General features: G+C 44.2%; 1 protein-coding gene across 11 annotated transcripts in view; it reads right to left on the bottom strand.

Moving 5' to 3' along the window:
- Positions 1 to 709: 709 nt before the first annotated feature.
- Positions 710 to 20412, bottom strand: part of LOC135538666 (bromodomain adjacent to zinc finger domain protein 2B-like) — a 40294-nt gene continuing 20591 nt past the window's right edge. For 2 of the 11 annotated variants that reach the window (XM_064964552.1, XM_064964560.1), the window contains 23 exons: positions 19608 to 19700; positions 19368 to 19429; positions 18886 to 18951; positions 17914 to 17979; positions 17376 to 17420; positions 17081 to 17113; positions 15910 to 15975; positions 15483 to 15623; positions 14593 to 14847; positions 13413 to 13648; positions 12626 to 12700; positions 12095 to 12332; positions 11827 to 11889; positions 11572 to 11716; positions 10629 to 11350; positions 10016 to 10268; positions 9691 to 9846; positions 8849 to 9009; positions 8495 to 8703; positions 4178 to 4313; positions 2943 to 3271; positions 2238 to 2381; positions 710 to 2120 (listed from right to left, as the gene is read on the bottom strand). In XM_064964552.1, the coding sequence (XP_064820624.1) occupies positions 1964 to 2120; positions 2238 to 2381; positions 2943 to 3271; positions 4178 to 4313; positions 8495 to 8703; positions 8849 to 9009; positions 9691 to 9846; positions 10016 to 10268; positions 10629 to 11350; positions 11572 to 11716; positions 11827 to 11889; positions 12095 to 12332; positions 12626 to 12700; positions 13413 to 13648; positions 14593 to 14847; positions 15483 to 15623; positions 15910 to 15975; positions 17081 to 17113; positions 17376 to 17420; positions 17914 to 17979; positions 18886 to 18951; positions 19368 to 19429; positions 19608 to 19700 (3851 nt within the window). In that variant the 3' untranslated portion in view covers positions 710 to 1963. The remainder of the gene's footprint in view (positions 2121 to 2237; positions 2382 to 2942; positions 3272 to 4177; positions 4314 to 8494; positions 8704 to 8848; positions 9010 to 9690; positions 9847 to 10015; positions 10269 to 10628; positions 11351 to 11571; positions 11717 to 11826; positions 11890 to 12094; positions 12333 to 12625; positions 12701 to 13412; positions 13649 to 14592; positions 14848 to 15482; positions 15624 to 15909; positions 15976 to 17080; positions 17114 to 17375; positions 17421 to 17913; positions 17980 to 18885; positions 18952 to 19367; positions 19430 to 19607; positions 19701 to 20412) is intronic. The other 9 variants (XM_064964555.1, XM_064964561.1, XM_064964557.1 and 6 more) reach the window with 7 other exon arrangements.

The raw sequence follows: 20412 nt of genomic DNA, 5'->3' as shown, positions 1-20412 counted from the left end.
AATCATTTCCACCTCAAATTAGTCCTTTTGCAAGTTTTTCTTGGGAAGCCCATTTCACGATTTTTGTCGTTGTTGAGCACCCCTCCTTTCCAAGATGGCCCACCTGAACTCATATAGACTCTTTAGACAAATCTAGTAATAATCCAATGACATTCAAATTACATTGCTAAATACCAGGCTTATGTTCTGCACTGAGTGTACAAAACATTTGGCACACCTCTTTCCATGACAGACTGACCAGGTGAAAGCTGTGATCACTTATTTATAGCACTTGTTAAATCCACTTCAATCAGTGTAGCTGAAAGAGGAGACGGGTTAAAATAAGGATATTTAAGACATGGATTGTGTATGTGAACGGGGTATGGGAGTAGGTGCCAGGCTCACCGGTTTGAGTGTCAAGATCTGCAACGCTGCTGGGTTTTTAACACTCAACAGTTTCCTGTGTGTATCAAGAATGGTCCGCCAACCAAAGGACATCCAGCCACAAGTATGGGAAGCATTGGAGTCGACATGGGCCAGCATCCCTGTGGAACGCTTTCGACACCTTGTAGAGTCCACGACCCGAGGAATTGAGGCTGTTCTCAGGGCAAAACTCAATATTAGGAAGGTGTTCCTGATGTTTTGTACACTCGGTGTTTGCCCAGATATCCTACCAACACAAATATTTGTAGTTATAGTATGGAAATGAAATATGACGGAATGCAAAATACAGAGTTGAAAAAGATCCTTTATATTAGATCCGTGCCCCACACACTTGTGAAAAATTATGCTCCTACAAAAAAAAGTGACTTTCCCCCACAATATTCATAAATAAAATAACTTCAAGTACTCTGACTCAGGTACAAAGAAAATGCTGTACATGGCACCAGGAGACCATGCATGACACAGCCAGATTCAAACACAGTGGTTATTACAAACGCCCTGTGTCCTTGGGTCTGTGGCAAAGCAAATGGAGAGAACATATTTTATGAAAGGTACTGTGCATCACAATGGATTCTATACTGACGATAGGATGATAATGTCAGAATTCGAGGCCCACCAGAGTTGACATTTTGTACACACACACACACACACACACCTTTTGAAGGAATGCTAAACCAAAAGATTGAAATAATATCCTCCACACACATTTGTGAGGGCAGGCATTACCCAGATTGAAGAGACCACAGTGTTTGCAGAGGATACACATCACAGGTAATATACATGTATTTATCACTTTAGACTGAAATGAAACACCACAATCAAAGGCATAAACAATATTGAATTTCTTGTAACAATACTGTATGTACACATATTACAAACAATACTTCATATTAACATGAATGAATAGTATGTACAGATGTCATTGCTGCCTCACTGTCCGTGTGAAGTTAGCGAGCAATGTAAAGATACATTGAAATGCAGTGTTACAGTAATACCGTCAGGAATCTTGTGGTACCCCAGCGGCACAGAGCAGTGTAAACAATTCATTTTTTCCTCTCTTGGCTTTAGTTATATGTCCAAAAAAATAAAATAAAAACATTCCGTGAGATTTTTGTTCAAGCAGTCTTGCTTTTTTTCTTCCTCGTCTTAGAAAACAAAACCATTTTCACTCATAAATAATTGACTAAATTAAATACATTCACTTTAATATTAATGATAAAAAATAAAAAATTAACTAAGTACAGTTAGTTGGAACGTTTTGTTCCCAGTTACAGCTCCGATGTGGTTTCTTCTAGGAAATGGTATTGCACTTTAAAAACACCCACCCCTTCTGTGTGTATCCCTTTGGGTGCATTTCTCTGCTCTTAAAAAAAACTGCATTCTACTGTACATCACTGAAGTGAATGTGTAGAATCACAATTGTAAATTCATTTAGGTTCCCTGGTTGCTGACGGAGAGACTTTAGACCAATCCAGCTGCTCTGCTTGTGGTTACTGCTGGTCCCATACAGTATAGTGAGGATAAAGTAGTCCAAACTAGCCTAGTTGGTTTGTTTTAACAGCTCATTCCATCTATTCTCAAAAAACCTCCTCATGTTGTGTCCGGCTCGTCCAATGTCCGAATTGTCTTCATTAAACCTTTCACAGTTATCAAAAACCAAGTTGACGTCGATTATAAACGTCTCGAGGTTCAAGTACCTGTAAATTGAGACAAATAATCATTTAATTATGACATTTATAAGACAGAATCATATAGGTATCAGTCAACACTGTATGCAGATCATTTTTCATACTAATATTGTATGGTACACGTACTGGCTGTGGACGAGCTTCTCTCGGATTGTGTAGAAATCCATGGGTTTCCTGATGACTTTCTTGTAGCCAGGGACAGATTTGGGGTTGACAGGGTTAAGGAAGGGCCAGGCATCCTGGTGACTCTCCAGCTCAACCAGTAGCACCCTATGGAGAAAAAGGAGTCAACAAATCGATGAACCTCAGATTAACTACAGTCCAGCATGGCAATGCATCCCACACTACAGCAGCTAGTATATGTTAGCCTGAGCACTAGCCTTTATGATTCCATGGCAACTGCGCCCGGGACGTTACCAGTATCACGATACTCATTAGCATCGTGGCAAGGAAACAAAACAGGAAGCGGTTTAACTCATTTAGGAAAACAGCCCTAATGTTAGAAACAAACATCATTATGTCACATTCATTTTCCAAGCAATAACACAGTATTTTATATACAGCAGGTTTTTAAAAAAGGACCAAAGACTTAGGTCTGCGTTTGGTTTTCTTTTTTGCCACGGGAAAAAAAAAAATATTGCGATACTGGTATCGTCACAGCCCTAACGCCAACTCCCTGTCACTCATTGACATGCCAAACATGTTTAGCTTGACAATGACATCAATGGAGTCGACAAGTGCACAAACAGATCTGGGACCAGCGTAAGCGTACATCACTTACTGGGTCAATATTGTATTATACTAATGGTGCAACCTCAGTCATACTGTTACCTGCACAATGTCAGATCCTTTTCATTGTCTCTGGCTGATGTGGCCATCTTCGCCTTCTTCACACAGACGGGAGTACTGTCCTGCATGGACTGGTTGGTGGCTGGGCTCCCCTCTCCTGGGCTCTTCCTCTTTTTGGGCTCTTTACTCACTTTTTTTGGCGTGCTGCTGGTGCTGGCAGCATCGTCCTCAGAGACCTCTCCGCTGGCTACAGACGACGGTTTCCTGTTCTGTTTTACCTCGGTGGTTGTCTTCCCTCCTCGCCCGGCTGCCCCCGCTCGGCTCTGCTGCTGCTGCTTCTTCTTCTTATTCTTGGGGGATTGACCGCTTGCCTGAATGACATAAAATATGCATTTCGCATTTAGCGAGGATCACACTTGTCATCGTTGAATTTAATTAATATGAGAGGGCGGTGAGATAGCCAATGGGTTGGACCATACTTTACATTACATTTAAGTCATTTAGCAGACGCTCTTATCCAGAGCGACTTACAAATTGGTGAATTCACCTTCTTTACTCGTCAATAATTGAGAAAAATGTTTTACCTCAACTGGAAATCAAATGATCATTGTTAAGACAGTGGAAGAATCAAATGCATTAATATTTAAATATTGAAAAGGTGTGGGCGACAGAAAAACAGAATAGCACAATTTGAAATGCCATATGGCATAGTCTTATAAGTACTGGAAATAGATGCAGTGGGAACATGTGGGTCTGGGCAGGTGTGATGTCATTATTTGTGTGCGTCTGTCTGTTGTCAGTATATATTTATACAGTGAGCTCCAGAAGTATTGGGACAGTGACACATTATTTGTCATTTTGGCTCTGTACTCCAGCACTTTGAAATGATACAATGACTGAGGTTAAAGTGCAAACTCTTCTAATTTGTTTCAGTTGTGCTTCAGATTATTTTGTGCCCAATAGAAATTAATGGTAAATAATGTAGTGTCATTTTGGAGTCACTTTTATTGCAATTAAGAATATAATATGTTTCTGAACACTTCTACATTCAATTTTTATTATTATTTTTTATTATTTGTATTATTTTATTACAATAAAAGTCACTCCAAAATGACAACACATTATTTACTATTAATTTATATTGGGCACAAAATAATCTGAAACAACCAAAAACAAACAACAAATGCACCCAACAAGTTTGTAGAGTCACAAGCATGGGGTCTGAATGCTTTCCGAATGCACCGTACTTCAAATAAACTCTATCCGAGAACACGTACCACTTTCATGATGGATCTCTCCCAGGCAATGGACTTCTGAAGCTGCTGGATGCAGAGAGACAGTTGGGCGGCGCTGCAGACCTCGCCCATGGCCTTGCGCCATACCTTCATGCCCGGGGCCAGTTCCTCTTCACCCCTGAGAAGATGGAGACAGACAACGTGATCAGAGAACCAGCCACTCACAACATCCCATAAAACAATCAGAAACATTAACCAAGCCCACTGCCAGCTGCAGTGCACAAAAAAACACGAGAGTGGTAGAGTGTTTTGGTCACAGTGGACATGATTAAGAGATACTGCATAATACTCCACAGACCTGGTGACATGCTTCATAGTACTGTAGGGGTGGGCATTTGTCATTATTTCACAATTCAAATAATATCATGACATTTGTTCAAATATCCAGCTAGTCTAAAAAAAAAAATGTTTTTTAAATATATATATTTATATTACATTACACAAACACACACACACACACACACCTCTCTTGACCAATCAAAATGAAGCAAATGTGCAGGGCAGAGGAAAACAGCAGACCGGCTGCTTTTCTCCAGTCGTTATCCACTTAAGCAAGTTGGCAGGTAGCCAAATGGTTAAGAGCATTGGGCCAGTAACTGAAAGGTCGCTGGTTCGAATCCCCGAGCAGACTAGGTGAAAATCTGTCATTTTGCCCTTGAGCAAGGCACTTAAACCTAATTGTTCACGTAAGTCTGTCTGGATAAGAGCATCTGATTTTTCACCATTATAGAATTGATTCTGTTACAAAAAAGTTCTGGTGAGTGTTTTCCATTGATTTGTGTCAGGTCTTGTGGAAACTCTTAGTTGTGCGCCTATAATTGCTATTTGAAGTGGGGAAAACAGCATAACGATGCGAAATCAAATTTTATTTGTCACATGCACCGAATAGAACAGGTAGACCTTAGTGAAATGCTTACTTATAAGCCCTTATCCAACAATGCAGTTAAGAAAAATACATGTTAAGTAAAAATAACAAACAATTAAAGAGCAGCAGTAAAATAACAATAGCGAGGCTATATACAGGGGGTACCGGTACAGAGTCAATGTGCGGGGGCAAGTGCTAGTCGAGGTAATTGAGGTAATATGTACATGTAGGTAGAGTTAAAGTGACTATGCATAGATAATAAACAGATAATAGCAGCAGCATATAAGAGGGGGGGTGGGCAATGCAAATAGTCTGGGTAGCCACTTTATTAGCTGTTCAAGTCTTATGGCTTGAGGGAAGAAGCTGTTGAGAAGCCTTTTGGACTTGGCGCTCCGGTACAGTTTGCCGTGTGGTAGCAGAGAGAAGTCTATGATGGGGGTGGCTGGAGTCTTTGGCAATTTTAGGGCCTTCCTCTGACATCGCCAGTGATGTACTGCGCCGAACGCACTACCCTCTGTAGTGCCTTGTGGTCGGAGGCCGAGTAGTTGCCATACCATGCTGGGATGCAACCTGTTAAGATGCTCTCGATAGTGCAGCTGTAGAAAGTTGAGGATCTGAGGACCCATGCCAAATCTTTTCAGTCTCCTGGGGGGAATAGGTATTGTCGTGCCCTCTTCACAACTGTCTTGGTGTGCTTGGACCATGTTTGTTTGTTGGTGATGTGGACGCTAAGGAACTTGAAGCTCTCCTGCTTCACTATAGCACTGTCGATGAGAATGGGGGTGTGCTCTGTCCTTTTCCTGTAGTCCATAATCATCTCCTTTGTCTTGATCACGTTGGGGGAGTAGTTGTTGTACTGGCACCACACAGCCAGTACTCCGACCTCTTCTCTATAGGCGGTCTCATCGTCGTCTGTGATCAGGCCTACCACTGTTGTGTCATCAGCAAACTTAATGATGGTGTTGGAGTCGTGCCTGGCTATGCAGTCTTGAATGAACAGGGAGTACGTGTTGTTACCTACCCTTACCACTTGGGGCAGTCCGTCAGGAAGTCCAGGATCCAGTTGCAGAGGGAGGTGTTAAGTCCCAGGATTCTTAGCTTAGTGATGAGCTTTGAGGGCACTATGGTGTTGAACACTGAGCTGTAGTCAATGAATAGCATTCTCACATAAGTATTCATTTTGTCCAGGTGGGAAAGGGCAGTGTAGAGTGCAATAGAGATGGCATCATCTGTGGATCTGTTGGGGCGGTATGCAAATTGGAGTGGGTCTAGGGCCTCTGGGATAATTGTGTTGATGTGGGCCATGACCAGCCTTTCAAAGCACTTCATGGCTACAGACGTGAGTGCTACGGGTCGGTAGTCATTTAGGCAGGTTACCTTAGTGTTCTTAGGCACAGGGACTATGGTGGTCTGCTTGAAACATGTTGGTATTACAGACTCAGACAGGGAGAGGTTGAAAATGTCAGTGAAGACATGCCAGTTGGTCAGCGCATGCTCGGAGTACACATCCTGGTAATCCAGCCTTGTGAATGTTGATCTGTTTAAATATCTTACATCAGCTGCGGAGAGCGTGATCACACAGTCATCCGGAACAGCTGATGCTCTCATGCATGTTTCAGTGTTACTTGCCTCGAAGCGAGCATAGAAGTCATTTAGCTCGTCTGGTAGGCTCGAGTCATTGGGCTCACGGCTGTTCTTACCTTTGTAGTCTAATAGTTTGCAAGCCCTGCCACATCCGACGAGCTTCAGAGCCGGTGTAGTACGATTCGATCTTAATCATATATTGACGCGTTGCCTGTTTGATGGTTCATAGGAGGGCATCGTGGGATTTCTTATAAGCTTCCGGGTTAGAGTCCCGCTCCTTGAAGGCAGCAGCTCTACCCTTTAGCTCAGTGCGGATGTTGCCTGTAATCCATGGCTTCTGGTTGGTGTAAGTACGTACAGTCACTGTGGGGATGAAGTCATGGGGCGGCAGGGTAGCCTAGTGTTTAGAGAGTTGGACTAGTAACCGGAAGGTTGCAAGTTCAAACCCCCGAGCTGACAAGGTACAAATCTGTCGTTCTGCCCCTGAACAGGCAGTTAACCCACTGTTCCTAGGCCGTCATTGAAAATAAGAATTTGTTCTTAACTGACTTGCCTAGTTAAATAAAGGTAAAATAAATAAAAAAATTGATGCACTTATTGATAAAGACAGTGACTGATATGGTGTACTCTGAAGAATCCTGGAACATATTCCAATCTGTGATAGCAAAACAGTCCTGTAGCTTAGAGTCTGCTTCATCTGACCACTTTTTTATTGACCGAGTCACTGATGCTTCCTGCTTTAGTTTTTGCTTGTAAGCAGGAATCAGGAGGATATAATTATGGTAAGATTTGCCTAATGGAGGGCGAGGGAGAGCCTTGTATGCGTCTCGGTGTGTGGAGTAAAGGTAGTCGACTAGAGTTTTTTTCCCTCTGGTTGCATGTAACTTGCTGGTAGAAATGAGTTAAAATGGATTTAAGTTTCCCTGCATTAAAGTCCCTGGCCACTAGGAGCGTCGCCTCTGGATGAGCATTTTCCTGTTTGCTTATGGCCGTATACAGCTCATTGATTGCGGTCTTAGTGTCAGCATCGGTTTGTGGTGGTAAATAGACAGCTACAAAGAATATAGATGACATAAGATATTACAGCTTTTAATGTCCCGTTGGTAGGATATACGTGGTTGCAGTTAGTCTATTTTATAATCCAATAATTGTAAGTTGGCTAATAGGACCGGTGGAAAAGGTAAATTACCCACTCCCCGCCGGATCCTTACAAGGCACCACCCCGACCTTCGTCCTCGATATCTCTGTCTCTTTCCCCTGCACATGACGGGGATGAGGGCCTTGTCGGGTGTCCCTCTCGTCCAACTCGTTTAAGAAAAGAATTGTCTTTCAATACGAGGTGAGTAATTGCTGTCCTGATTTCTACAAGCTCTTTCTAGACTCTCAGGTCAGACTGTAGGGCTAAATTCGCAGCCGTAGCTCAACAAATGTCATGGTGTACATGCATCCTTGTCGGTAACAATGTCACTCATAGATACATTCAGGCTGCCGTGGTAAGTCAATGAGTTGACATAGAACCACGGTTACCAGCGTGATGCAGCATGCAGAGCTACAGTACAGACCGGCTTCCAAAGAGACAGATGCAACCACTTACATTAAGGGACTTCACAAATGAAGAAAAAACACAATGCACACAGCAGCAAAAAGAGAGGAGGGAGAGAGAAATAGACAACCGCAATAGGCCCCAGTGAAGCAGAGGAAAGCCCAAAGAAGTGTTCAAATGGGAATCTGGATGACCCTACCCTTCACCATCAACACTACTAGATGGTGTGGGAGAAGGGACAGTGAATGTACCCAGCACATTATCCAGTTTGACCTGAATGGTGGGACTTAAAGGGCTCTTCAGGTACCTTCGCTCTATGTTCCTCTCCAGCTCGGCTAGCCGTGTTACAGCTATATCTAGGGGGTTGTTGACGCGCCGCACCAGGCTGCAGCCGCCGTTGGCTGCCTCCTCCCCTGCAAGCTGCTCCTCTCCTGCTAGAAGCAGCTTAGTGAAGGGCTTGTGTTCATGGTAGACCAGGTCCTCTCTCTCTGACTGGGGCTCCGGATACATCCAACCCTGGGCGGAAATAAGAAGACAAACAGTCGTTTGTGCGTCCATGTGGAAGGAGCACTTTATTCAGCTTCGTCTTTCTCCATTGCAGATAGATTCCTTCTTCACTACATACCACATGGATACAGTGCTATAAAAGGATGTACTGTACCTTAACCTGCAGGCTGGCCGAAGTGACCTTCCTCTCCAGCTCCTCCACCTGTTGCAGAACAGCGATGTCCATCTCCATGGCCTGCTCTTCCACACACCAGCTCTCCACTGTCTCCTCGCTCACCCCGTTCTCCTCCAGCTTGGACTCGTCTATCACCGCCGCTGAAGCGAGAGTGGGAGGGAGAGAAAGGGGGAGAGAGAGGGAGAGACAGACAGGTCAATAGGGATAAAAGCAGGACCCCCAAAACACATTGTTTTTTAAAACCAAGTTTACTACAGTTATTGTATCTTAGTATGTACTGTGAAGTTTGGGAAGGATATTTTCTAATATAAGGATGCAGTGTTGCCCCTGCCATTTTTATTGGGGTGGCGGGCTCCCCTGCCTAGCTCTGTAGAGATGAGCCATTGTAACCGCATGCATGCAGACAATCCTCAGTTTAGAATATATTCGGCATCGAAGTTACAGAATTCAAAGCTGTAAGACAGCCTCATTCAATTGCGCCAACATGCTGTAAGTGATTATGAACCTAAGGAATGGTGGTAAATACCACGTTAGCTCTGAATGATGTATCCACTCTCTCCCTGCAGTGGGTTGACATTTCAGTGTCATTTTAAAACCGAGGTCATGCATGCTACCACATTATTAAAAGGTCAGATTTAAAGAGTCACAAGATACTTTGGACATCTATAAGGACTCATTTGAAATGGCACTCTATTCCCTTCATAGTGCACTACTGTATTACCCTATTCCCTATGGGCCCTGGTCAAAAGTAGTGCACTTTATAAGGAATAGGGTGTAATTTGAGAATTGTATGCGTGTTAACCCTAATCTAAAAAACTCACCATCCTTGTTTTTGGCACATGCCTGTGCAATGAACTCCATGTGTTTCTGGATCTGTTTCTGCAGGGCCCTCTCTCTGAAACCTCTGCTGTGCAAGCCCTTGACCAAGCTCCTCAACTCCTCCATGTCTGCCACTCTCCACCAGCCTGACAGCATCCCTACAACACACACACCTAAGTTATTAAGACTTCTGTAAATAAAATCCATGACAACACATAATGAAAAGTGGAAATTCTTGGCAGCCACCTAAAAGTCCTCCACAGTGCTTGCATGTGCTGTGTCATCTCCCATCTTTCCTGTCAGCGGGTGGCAGTATGCCATGCTTACCCTCTGGAATGGGCTGTGGGTCGGGGTAGTCCTGGGTCTTGGCCACCTCCACCACAGGGGACGGGGCAGAGGGGGGCTTCTCTCCAGGGGGCACTGCCAGGAAGGGGTTGCTGTTACCCTCCACATGGTGGTAGGCAGCGGCCAGCATGGAGGGGGGCAGTGGACTGGCAGAGAAGGGCAGGGTGGGGATCATCATGCCACCGGGCCATCCACAGAATGGCAGACCTATCATATGGACGCCAGACTTCACCTGCTTGGAGGAGTTCATGAACCAGAGAAATGCACAGGCAGTGGTGAGGAGTGAGAATGTTATGTAGCAGAACTTGGTTCACTGACAACTAGCACAAATGGCGTCTAGAAATAAAGCTATGATAAAAAGAACACGGCTAAAGAATAACAAATCAGAAATGAACATAAGGGGGTGGATTCCTAGAGACAGATTACACCTAGTCCAGGACAGGGGTTCACGTGTGCCCGGGAAATCAGCTTCAGAACAGCAATTATTGGACAACATCAAAAGCTGCCTGGTATGCCGGTCAGTAGCAATATGCGTACACCATGTTAACAATAATCCTAGAGGATCAGAGATGGAGATATGGTGCAGGGGCCCTACCTGGAGAGCTGAAAATGGGAAGTTATTGATCCCAGTAGTGAGATTGCTGGGGCTGGCTGATGTGGAGGCTAGGGGATTAGAAGACAGGGAGGAGGGGGACTTGGGCCTGGTGGTTGAAGAGGAATAGGGGGAGGAGGCCGGGGGGGTGGTGGAGGAGCTGGTGCTGACGGACGACTCGTCACACGGGGAGCGGGGCAGCAGGCTGAACCAGTGGCAGTTCTTCTCTGTCAGCACCCTGAAGAGCTGGTCATTGGGCTGGAGCTGCTGGGGGCTGGAGGACATCTTCCCTGGGCCGCTGCCGAGGTAGGACGGGCTGAGGAGGGCTGTGGAAGGCTCCGCTTTCACCTCTGGACACAGCGGAGCGGGAGATGCAGAGGGGTTGCTGGGTAGTGTAGTCTGAATGGGAGGGCGGATAGGGGAAGATGCTGTGGTGGGGACTTTGGCTAGACTACAGCTCAGACTGTGAGGGTGGTTGTCTGAGTCCGGGGACATTTTGGCCACCTCCAGGAGTTTGCTGAGTTTGGAGAAGGAGCCGGGCTTCTGGAGGAAGAGGTTGAGGGTGTGCTTGTCTGGTGTGGCGGTGTGCTTGTCACGACTACCCTCCAGGGTGGACGCCCCTAGCCTCCCCTCCACCTCCTGCGGCCTCCTTTCCACCTCCTCCTTCACCTGGACCAGCTCTGTGCGCCTCAGTCTCGCTCTCTCCCTTTCCAGCTCCTCTGCTCCTGGAAAAGATAGTAATATTATTAACCACATTGCTCTAGAAAGCGAATTTCCCAAACGCACATGTATAATATAAAAGACTTTACCGATCTGAAGCCATGTCACTAGGTGAAGAAGCTGAATTGGGTTATTCAAATGAACGATATTATCCCAATAGTGAGTTGATAAAGTAAGTAGCAACAAGTGTGGTGCCCGTATGTCATGTCAGTGTTTTAAGTCTCACCTTCGCCACTCTCCATACCCTCCACAAAGACGCCCCCACACTGTGGCAGCACCCAATAACGGCGCTTGTAGCGGTCCTGGCCGAACATCATGGAGCGCAACGAGTGGGACGACTCAAACAACTTCCGTCTGATCAGACTCTGTTGCTAGAGAGAGAAAACACAAATGGTATCAAGGTCGGGACTTTTCTGCCCGGAAACTGACCCTCATAAAAATAAAAAATAAATAAATCTCTTTGATCCCATTGGGTATCAACCTTGGTTAATTTGTCGATATGTTTCTCCAGCTCCTCTACACTGGATGTCTGGTCCCCATCATCCTGGAAGGGAAAGATCACATTTCGTTTGACACCAGAGGAGAGGCTGACATTTACAATAGACAAACGATGACTGAGACTATGTCCCAAATGGCATCCTATTCACGATTTAGTGCAATACAGTGAATAGGGAGCCACTTGGGACAACTCCATTGTCATTTGGTTCAGAGGATAGATCATGTGGATAGGTGACAATTTCCTCACTGACCTCATCCTCACAGGTTTCCACTTTTTTCCCTTTCTTCCCTCTCTCCTCCTCCTCCTCCTCATCGTCATCTTCATCCCCCTGATCCTCGCTGTCCTCGTCCTCATCCTCGTCCTCCTCGCTGTCCCCTCCTTTCCTCTTGCGTTTCTGTCCGGGGGTGGGTGTACCCAGGGACTGGGTCTCCTCTCCCCCCACACCGCTGTCCCTCTTCCCAGTCTTCTTGGCGTGGCTGGTCCTCAGCCTGGAACAAGACAAGCAGCAGGAGGATAAGAGTGGCAAATGTTTTCCTAGGCTTTGGTATCATACCATACTATATAAAAACCTTTAAAAAGCCTAAACAATCAAATTCACATTTATTCAAAGTATAACTTCAAACAAGTCTGTCCCAATACAAAAGAAATAGAGGCAGAACAACAGTAAATTCTGTTCTGATATCCATCATTTTCACCGGACACCCATTCGGTAATACAGGTCTATTAATGTATGTCACGCAGTCTTCTCCTGAGTGCTCCTTGACATGACTCGGGTGCTCACTTGCGAAGCGTGCCCTCGATGACCCACTTGTCCCGTCGCAGGTTGGTCATGTGATCGATGTTCTTGTCGATCTCGCTGCAAAGAAGCACGAAGCACCAATTTTAGATAGGTCGGCTTTGTTAAACAAACGGGAAAAAAAGGTAAAGTAAGGCTTTAGTGGCATAATTTTCCTTGAGCAACAGGATTGTATTTTCAAGCATAGCCAGTTGTCACCTAATCTACCTCAGGTACAGGCAGTGACTTGAAAAGGGTTTCAGGTTTGATGCAACCCAATGAAACGCTCTATGACAACACAACTCTTGATATTCCACGTAGAACGTTAAAAAAAATGCCAATGAATAAAACAGTACTATGTCCAGCAAAATCCGCTTCATGCTCAAAGATGAGTGACGCAGGCGCCAGTCAGCTAAAAGAATCTGTGCTCAGAATAACATTGGGCTCTATTCAATCCACATTGCGTGATTGAAAATGAAAAAGGCAAAGTTTCCCGCGTTAACGGAGAAAGCATTTCGCGGTTAATGCTGCATATGTTGACTCAGTCGGAAATTACCTTTACTTTTCTATAGCGGAATCTGTAACGCCTCAGCTTTACAGGTTGAATAGAGCCCCTTAATCATTTTTTTATTGGACACTGAACAACATCAAATATCAACAAAGTAGTTTCCCCACATGTAAGCCTAAAGCACTTACCTTGACATAAATTGTCTAAATAACAGACCGTATCAGTGTTGTGATCTAGATCGCAGACCAGACTGCTGTGGCTAAGAGTTCAAGTGTCCTCTCTTACCTGACCACACTCTTACTGCAGGACAGCTCGTTGACCAGGAAGGCCAGGACCGAGGCCTTCTGTGTGGCTGTGTGGGCCTGGAAAGCCTTGGTCTTCAGACTGTTCGTGACCTCCCCCAGGTCAGTCTGCAGCTCCTTCCCCCCACAGTGAGCCTCCATGTAGACCCGCAGCACCTCCGACACGTTATCCCGGTTGATGCCCACATTACTCAGGTGGTCCCCCAGGGCCGTCTTGGTCTGGCGGGGCGGAGAGGGACATATATCGGTAAACACTTTATTTGAAGGGTCCCAAGTAGATGGTTTGTAGAGGTTCAATAACTGTCAACGACGCTTCAACTAACTGTCTACTAACCCTAGCCCTCGCCCTCATTCTAAACCTAACCTTAGCAAGCAGTTGCTTATCAACAAACTGTTTGTTGATCGTATAACCATCTATACGCGACTGTCCAAATGGAATGTGACCCATATATTTTTTCAAAGATATCTTCACATTTTATTGACAGGTTTGCAAAAGATAGGTAGAGGGATACAGGAGAGAAAGTGAGTGGTGGAACGGGGGATCGAACCGCTGCCTTTAGGGGCATAATGTAGTCCAGCCTAACGCACAGACGAGGACAGTTAGAGGGGACTACATTCTTCTCTTTTCAGGGATACATTTTCCCTCGACGTCAACTGAGGCTCCATAATAGGAGACAGTCATCTGGGCTCCTTGAAGGAATAATGGAAAGCCACATGAAAGCGTGACTAAGCCCTTTAGATTAGCATGGAGAGAAAATACTGATGAATTAGGAAAAATGTGGGGGTATAACTGTGGAAGCTGTATTAAGAGCTATAAACACTGATACCCAACCAAAAACAGATAAGCCCATTCATTTAGCCTCGCAGAGCCAGAGATATTGATAAAGCCCCACTTGTGTGTTCTGATTACAGTAGGGGAATCTCGTCTTTAGCTCTGCAATGCAGCCCTCTAAGCTGTGGATAGTGTGTACAGTACAGTCTATGAAGGCAGATCAGAATATACTGTACGACTGCTGATAGTATGAGCGTGTGACCATGCGGGAAAGTGCTAATATACGTGGCTGCTCAAGCATTCATCAGATTGTACATATGCCTTTTAGTATTTATGAATGTGTGACGAGTGTGAGTGCGTGCGTTTAGTTCTAAAGAGTAAAGTCCCTCACCCGGTGTCCTGGGGGCAGTCCGGGGTCACACACCACAGCAGAGAGCATGCGCACCAGCAGGTCCTGGACCTGTCCCATGCTGTCTCCTAGGTTGAGCAGGCCCTCCTGCAGAACGCTCAGGTTGGGTATGTGGGCGTCCACGTCGAAGCCCAGCACCTTCCCAAAGCTCCGCAGGAACTGCATCACCATCAAACAGTCAGAGAAGCTGCTTCCTGGTAGAACCAGGCCGGGAATACGGGATAACTCCGGGAGAGACTGGGCACAGAGAGAGGACACATTCAGTCATGTAATTACAGTAGTGTGCTGTGCACTTGTTATAATTTCAAGGTTCCTAACGCAGTGTAAGAGCAAAATCTAGAGAGATAGCTTCTCTAGCTGCAGATTCAAGTCGGTCAAACAGAGCTTGACCGGTATGGAGGGAGGTTTAGTGAGCCGTATGGAGACGGGGTTGATGTGTGATCTGTGAACTTGTTATCCAGGGGCTCAATGCCCTGTCTGGTGGAAATCATGATAAAGCAGCTCTCAGAAATCCCCTGGTCAGTGTTGTGTTAGGGGCAGCCACTTGATGGCACAATTAAAATGTGTACCTGTCTTTACTTCACTTTTGTGCATTCCAATATGGAAGATGGAAGATCACTATACAAATAAAGAACCGGTGTCATTTAAAAACACTATCGTCATATTGATTAAAATAGGTAATAGGCAAAGAAACTGATTGAAAGCGATTAAATGTGGCCAGTATTAACTATTTTCTTGGTTTGAGATCGTCTAATGGCAATGCGGCCATTCAGTTGGAGAACAAATCTATGACCGATGGCACACTCATAGTCATAGAAGGCTCATATCCCTCCCTTTAGAATTTCCACTAGTAGCTCCTATGAATCGTATACCTTGTGATCTGCTAAGCACATGTCTTCATTTGGCTTCTTCAGCTCCTTGGCAATTTCCAGTTCCAGTCTTCTAAGCTCCAATTTCCTCTCCTTGTTTAACCGTTTCTCATCCTTCTTCTCCTGCTTTAAGCGCTCCCGCTCCTAAAGTCCAAATTACAGACCAAGTTAACAGTGCATGCTATCGGCACCGTTGCAGACAATCGTGTTAAGGATTATGTCATTACAATTCAGGCCAACACTAGGCCTTCCTTGCTTATAAATTGCTGCACTTTCACCGAAAATTGCTTTGGGCCCAATTTCCCTCTTTCATTCACACTCCATATAGTTTTACAAAAAGAGGGGGAGGAAGAACTGAGGAGAGGAGGCAATAGCCAGAAGCCCGCTCTAACAGTTTCAAGGAGAAGTGGTCGAGTTGTGAATCACGCACCTCTGCTTTCTTACGGGCGTCCATGGCCTTCGTCAGCATCATGTGCTGCCTCCGCCTCTCTCTCTCCTGACAGAGCACACACAACCACAGCTCAAGACAGACCAGGCCAATTCATATTAGACGTCAAACACAACAGCTTACTATGACACGTACAGTATAGTCTGGCCATCGTTGTGAACATGATAGCGGAAGTTCAGAGGTTAATAAAATGATGACAACCAACAATCTAAAAAAAAAAGAAGGGCAAAGCAACAGCTATGAGGGCGGTGTCAACGCAAAGTGTAAGCTTGAAGTTAGTCGGCTTGAATGCGTCTGTATACTGGCAATAGGCTAACTGAAGTGCTACTTGTACAACTGCATCTAAGAATTAAACAGACGTCGTCATACTATGCTGTGTTAGAAAGTTACTCTAAAAGCTGCTACAGTTTCTCATTCTTTATTCACTGGTGAAAAGCAAAGCAAAATATCTTATATCAGAATGCAAGTAATATTATATGACAGAAAGCAAGTTACCTCTCACAAATACATTCATGATTCAATTGGAGATTGAGGCCTTGTAGTAATGAATTTATCTTAGGCGTGCACTGAGCACGCCTATCTTCAGTATGGCATGGGTTTAAAGCAATGCTATCATTGCCTGTCTTTAGCCTATTGTAACTTATGGTAAGTAGGTTTGGGTACAACAACAAAAATCAAATCTCAAATATGGAACAAGAAACACGGCAATGAAACGATGAATGAACATTTCACCTTGAGGTTGGTGATTTAAACTGATGTCAACAAGCAGGAGAAAAGCCGGCGATGGACGGGTCTGATTTGTCAGGTGGTAAAATGGACAAGTGCAGCATACTCTACATTGACTTTAAACACCTGGATGTCAAGCACTTCCATTCACTCGACAACAAAACAAGGCAATGGAGGGTCACGTCTATAGGACCATGATAGTGTGCATTGCTCCCCTTAAATGGAATCTGAGTCAAGAAGTTCTTGACTATTTTGTCTTGTACAAGAACAAATAGAGCAAGACGTGCGTACGCAATGCACTTTGCTCGAAAGCCATGCAGGAGAATGTAGTATGACGGCAGCCAGAGCTACACTTTATGAATTGCTATAACAACCATATCACAACCAATATCACGATGCGGTGTTAGATGTGCAAAAATAAACATACCCATACCATATCTAGTCTATGCCTCTCCAACTCCTGGGAGAAAGAGTTGGCAAAGTATTACGGAACAGAAATCACAGGCTCATAAAAACTAAGTTCATATAAGACACCCCCCCCCCCCCCCCAAGAAAGGTGACAAGCTAGGGTCATCAAAACTGAATTTAACAAAGTGACAGATTTGGATAGGGAATTGTCAAGTACTTACATCAAGAAGAACCCTTCTTCCAAAAGGACTAAAGTAGAATTGAAAGTGAAAATGGGCTTTGGACATCATGTGGTGCAGGAGAGTGATACCTACCTGGTGTTTCAAAATGACTGCTTGTTGCCTCCTCATCTCCTTCTCCTTTAAGGGGAAAAAGATAAAACGACATTACAATCCAAACACACCCCTCATTTCCATCATCTAAAAAAAGCAGCCACCACAAACGGATAAGGTTTCTCTACTTCATTCCACAGCAAGTTCAAATCCCTCACTAATCTGATTGACAGACAGGCAAAGAGCCCGGGCATGTTGGAACTAATGTGAAATGGAAATGCCATAGTTGTTGTTGTTTTTTTGAGACGTGCAGGAGACAGAGACAGAATGCAATGTCCTTTATGACACTGATTAACATGGAAAAGGTCTGCTCTGGGTGGCAAGGAGATTTTCCTAAACACGGAGAAGCAGTCCCTTGGAGCAATGAGCATTGCTTTACATTCACCTAAATGAGGCAATGAGGTGCAAGGAGGAGACTGGGAATCAACACGAGAGGGGTTGTATGACTTGAGGCAACAGTGGGAGGTGGAGTGGGCCACAAATTAATGGTTGATTCTTTTAACAGGACATCTAAACTAACCTTGATTCGTTTTTCAGCCTCCATTATTTTGGCATTTGCCGCTTCTTCCTTCTTTTTCCTTTTAGTCTGTGCATGCAAAACAGGTCTACAGGTCATGCAACAGAACAACCTTGAGAGATTCAACAGCACATGTACAGTACTACATGCCGGTAGCCAGTACAGAAATACACAGACAAATCCATTTATGCTCGTGTAAGATTAGGCTTTTATCACTAGTTCCTACTAGAAGCAAATAATGAATTTCTGTCATGTGGGAGGGCTAACATTGTTTGATTAACTAAAATCAAGACAATTTTCACAAATAAACATGCAGGGCAAAATACATATTGTGGTTCTAGTGACTACACTAACACTAAACACACAATGAAATAGCCATATGTGCAACATAGAACTGTTCAATTTAGAGCAGAGAGAGGATCATATTGAATGAGAATTGTCCCACTTGCAGCAGGGACTTACTGGCAATGTCAAGCGTGGAATATTGCAATCTTGTGCAGTGAGATAATTATTTCCTCACATTAACACTAAAAGACAAACTAGTTGTAGTTCTTACAAAATACCAGTAGCCAGTCGGAATAAATTAAGACACATTTTAATATCTAATTACAAGCATAGAGGAATCCTGTTAAGAGCAGCTTGCCAACTGAAATTTGATTTAGTAAAGCTAAAACACTTCGGAGCTTCTATTAGCGCTGTGCATGGAAAATAGCTGTTTCACCTCCTTGTGCTAAACTGTTAGCGACTATTGTCTGAGAGATGGTATTTTGTGTCGAATCCCATCACGGTCTGAGGAGATTTGAATATTCAATGGCACTTTGTGAAAAACCAATTAAGCATTAGTCACTTGTAGTCAGGAGACCGAACAGAAAAAGTGCAACCACATAATTTAGAAATAGCCGTTGGTTGATTTTGAAAAAGTTCTACCAACAGCAAAAAAAGGAAGTGTTTCGGAATATTTCTGCAATAACTCACCTCGAGAATCTGCTGCGCTCTGAGCTCCTTCTCCATTTGAATTTGCTGAATGCGCTTGATCTTCTCCTAGTAAAATGATGGGGGGGGGGGGGGTGTCAAATGAATTCTACAGTCATGCATGTTAGAACAGGGGCCCTGTATACGTAGTTCTAATGGAGATTAAGGTTGCAAAAATGTATGAATTTTCAATAAATTCCCTGCTTCCAGAAATTCTGGTTGAATCCTCCAACTGGGATTTGGGGAAAGGCAGAGAATTTATTGAAAGTTCACAGAATTTTGCAACCATAATGAAGATTAAGCGAGTGTAGCATCTTGAAGGTTAGCATCTTCCCTTTAGAGAATATTTCAAAGCAATGAATTCTGCTTGGGATCTTTTCACCTTGGAAGAGTCGGAACAAAAACACAACTTGTGAACAGATGCAGCCGAGTGGTGAGCTTTTGGACATGACATGGCAATGCTCGTACTGTAGGCAAATCCCTACCTGCTGCTTTACAATCTTCACTTGCTCCTTCTGTTTCCGCTTCTCCTCAGCAGCCATGATTGCTGAGAGAAAGAGAGAGCGAGCGAGAAAGACCGAAAGAAAGGACAAAGAGAAACAGACAGAGAGAGAGAAAGAAAGTAAACATTGAGATTAGGGTTGTACTGGACTAACTGTGCTATGGTGGAGAACAGGATGGCATTGTCATATGAACAGCTTTCACAGAACACTAGCTTACTATACCTTGTTGTTTCCTAGCCTCCTTGGCTGCTAGTGCCATGGCCTGCTTTTCAAGTTTCCTCATCATTTTAATCTGGGCTGCTTGTCGAGCTATCTCTGCAACAAGAGGAGAGATTTTTAGAGTTCATAGTTCTATTGGTTACAGCAGCTTCAAAAAGATACACTATACAGTGCATTCAGACCTTTTTCCACATTTTGTTACATTACAGCCTTATTCTAAAATGGATTAAATGAAAATGTTCCTCAATCTACACACAATACCCCATAATGACATAAAAATAGGTTTTCAGAAATGTTGTAAAATTTATATAAATATTTATTTATTTTTTAAATACCTTATTTAGATACGTATTCAGACGTTTTGCTAAGAGACTTGAAATGCATCCTGTCCACCTGTGGTAAATTCAATTGATTGGACATGATTTGGAAAGGCACACACCTGTCTATATAAGGTCCCACAGTTGACAGTGCATGTCAGAGTTAGAAACCAAGCCATGAGCACAAAGGAATTGTCCATAGAGCTCCGAGACAGGATTGTGTTGAGGCACAGATCTGGATAAGGGTACCAAAAACTTTCTGCAGCATTGATGGTCCCCAAGAACACAGTGGCCTCCATCATTCTTAAATGGAAGAAGTTTGGAACCACCAAGACTCTCCTAAAGTTGGCTGCCCGGCCAAACTGAGCAATTGGGGGAGAAGGGCCTTGGTCAGGGAGGTTATCAAGGCGATGGTCACACTGATAGACCTTTAGAGTTCCTCTGTGGAGATGGGAGAACCTTCCAGAAGGACAACCATCTTTGCAGCACCC

Source organism: Oncorhynchus masou, unplaced genomic scaffold (genome assembly GCF_036934945.1).
Source record: "Oncorhynchus masou masou isolate Uvic2021 unplaced genomic scaffold, UVic_Omas_1.1 unplaced_scaffold_16___fragment_2___debris, whole genome shotgun sequence".
Lineage (NCBI taxonomy): Eukaryota > Metazoa > Chordata > Actinopteri > Salmoniformes > Salmonidae > Oncorhynchus > Oncorhynchus masou.
This window is presented reverse-complemented; position numbering and strand designations above follow the sequence as displayed.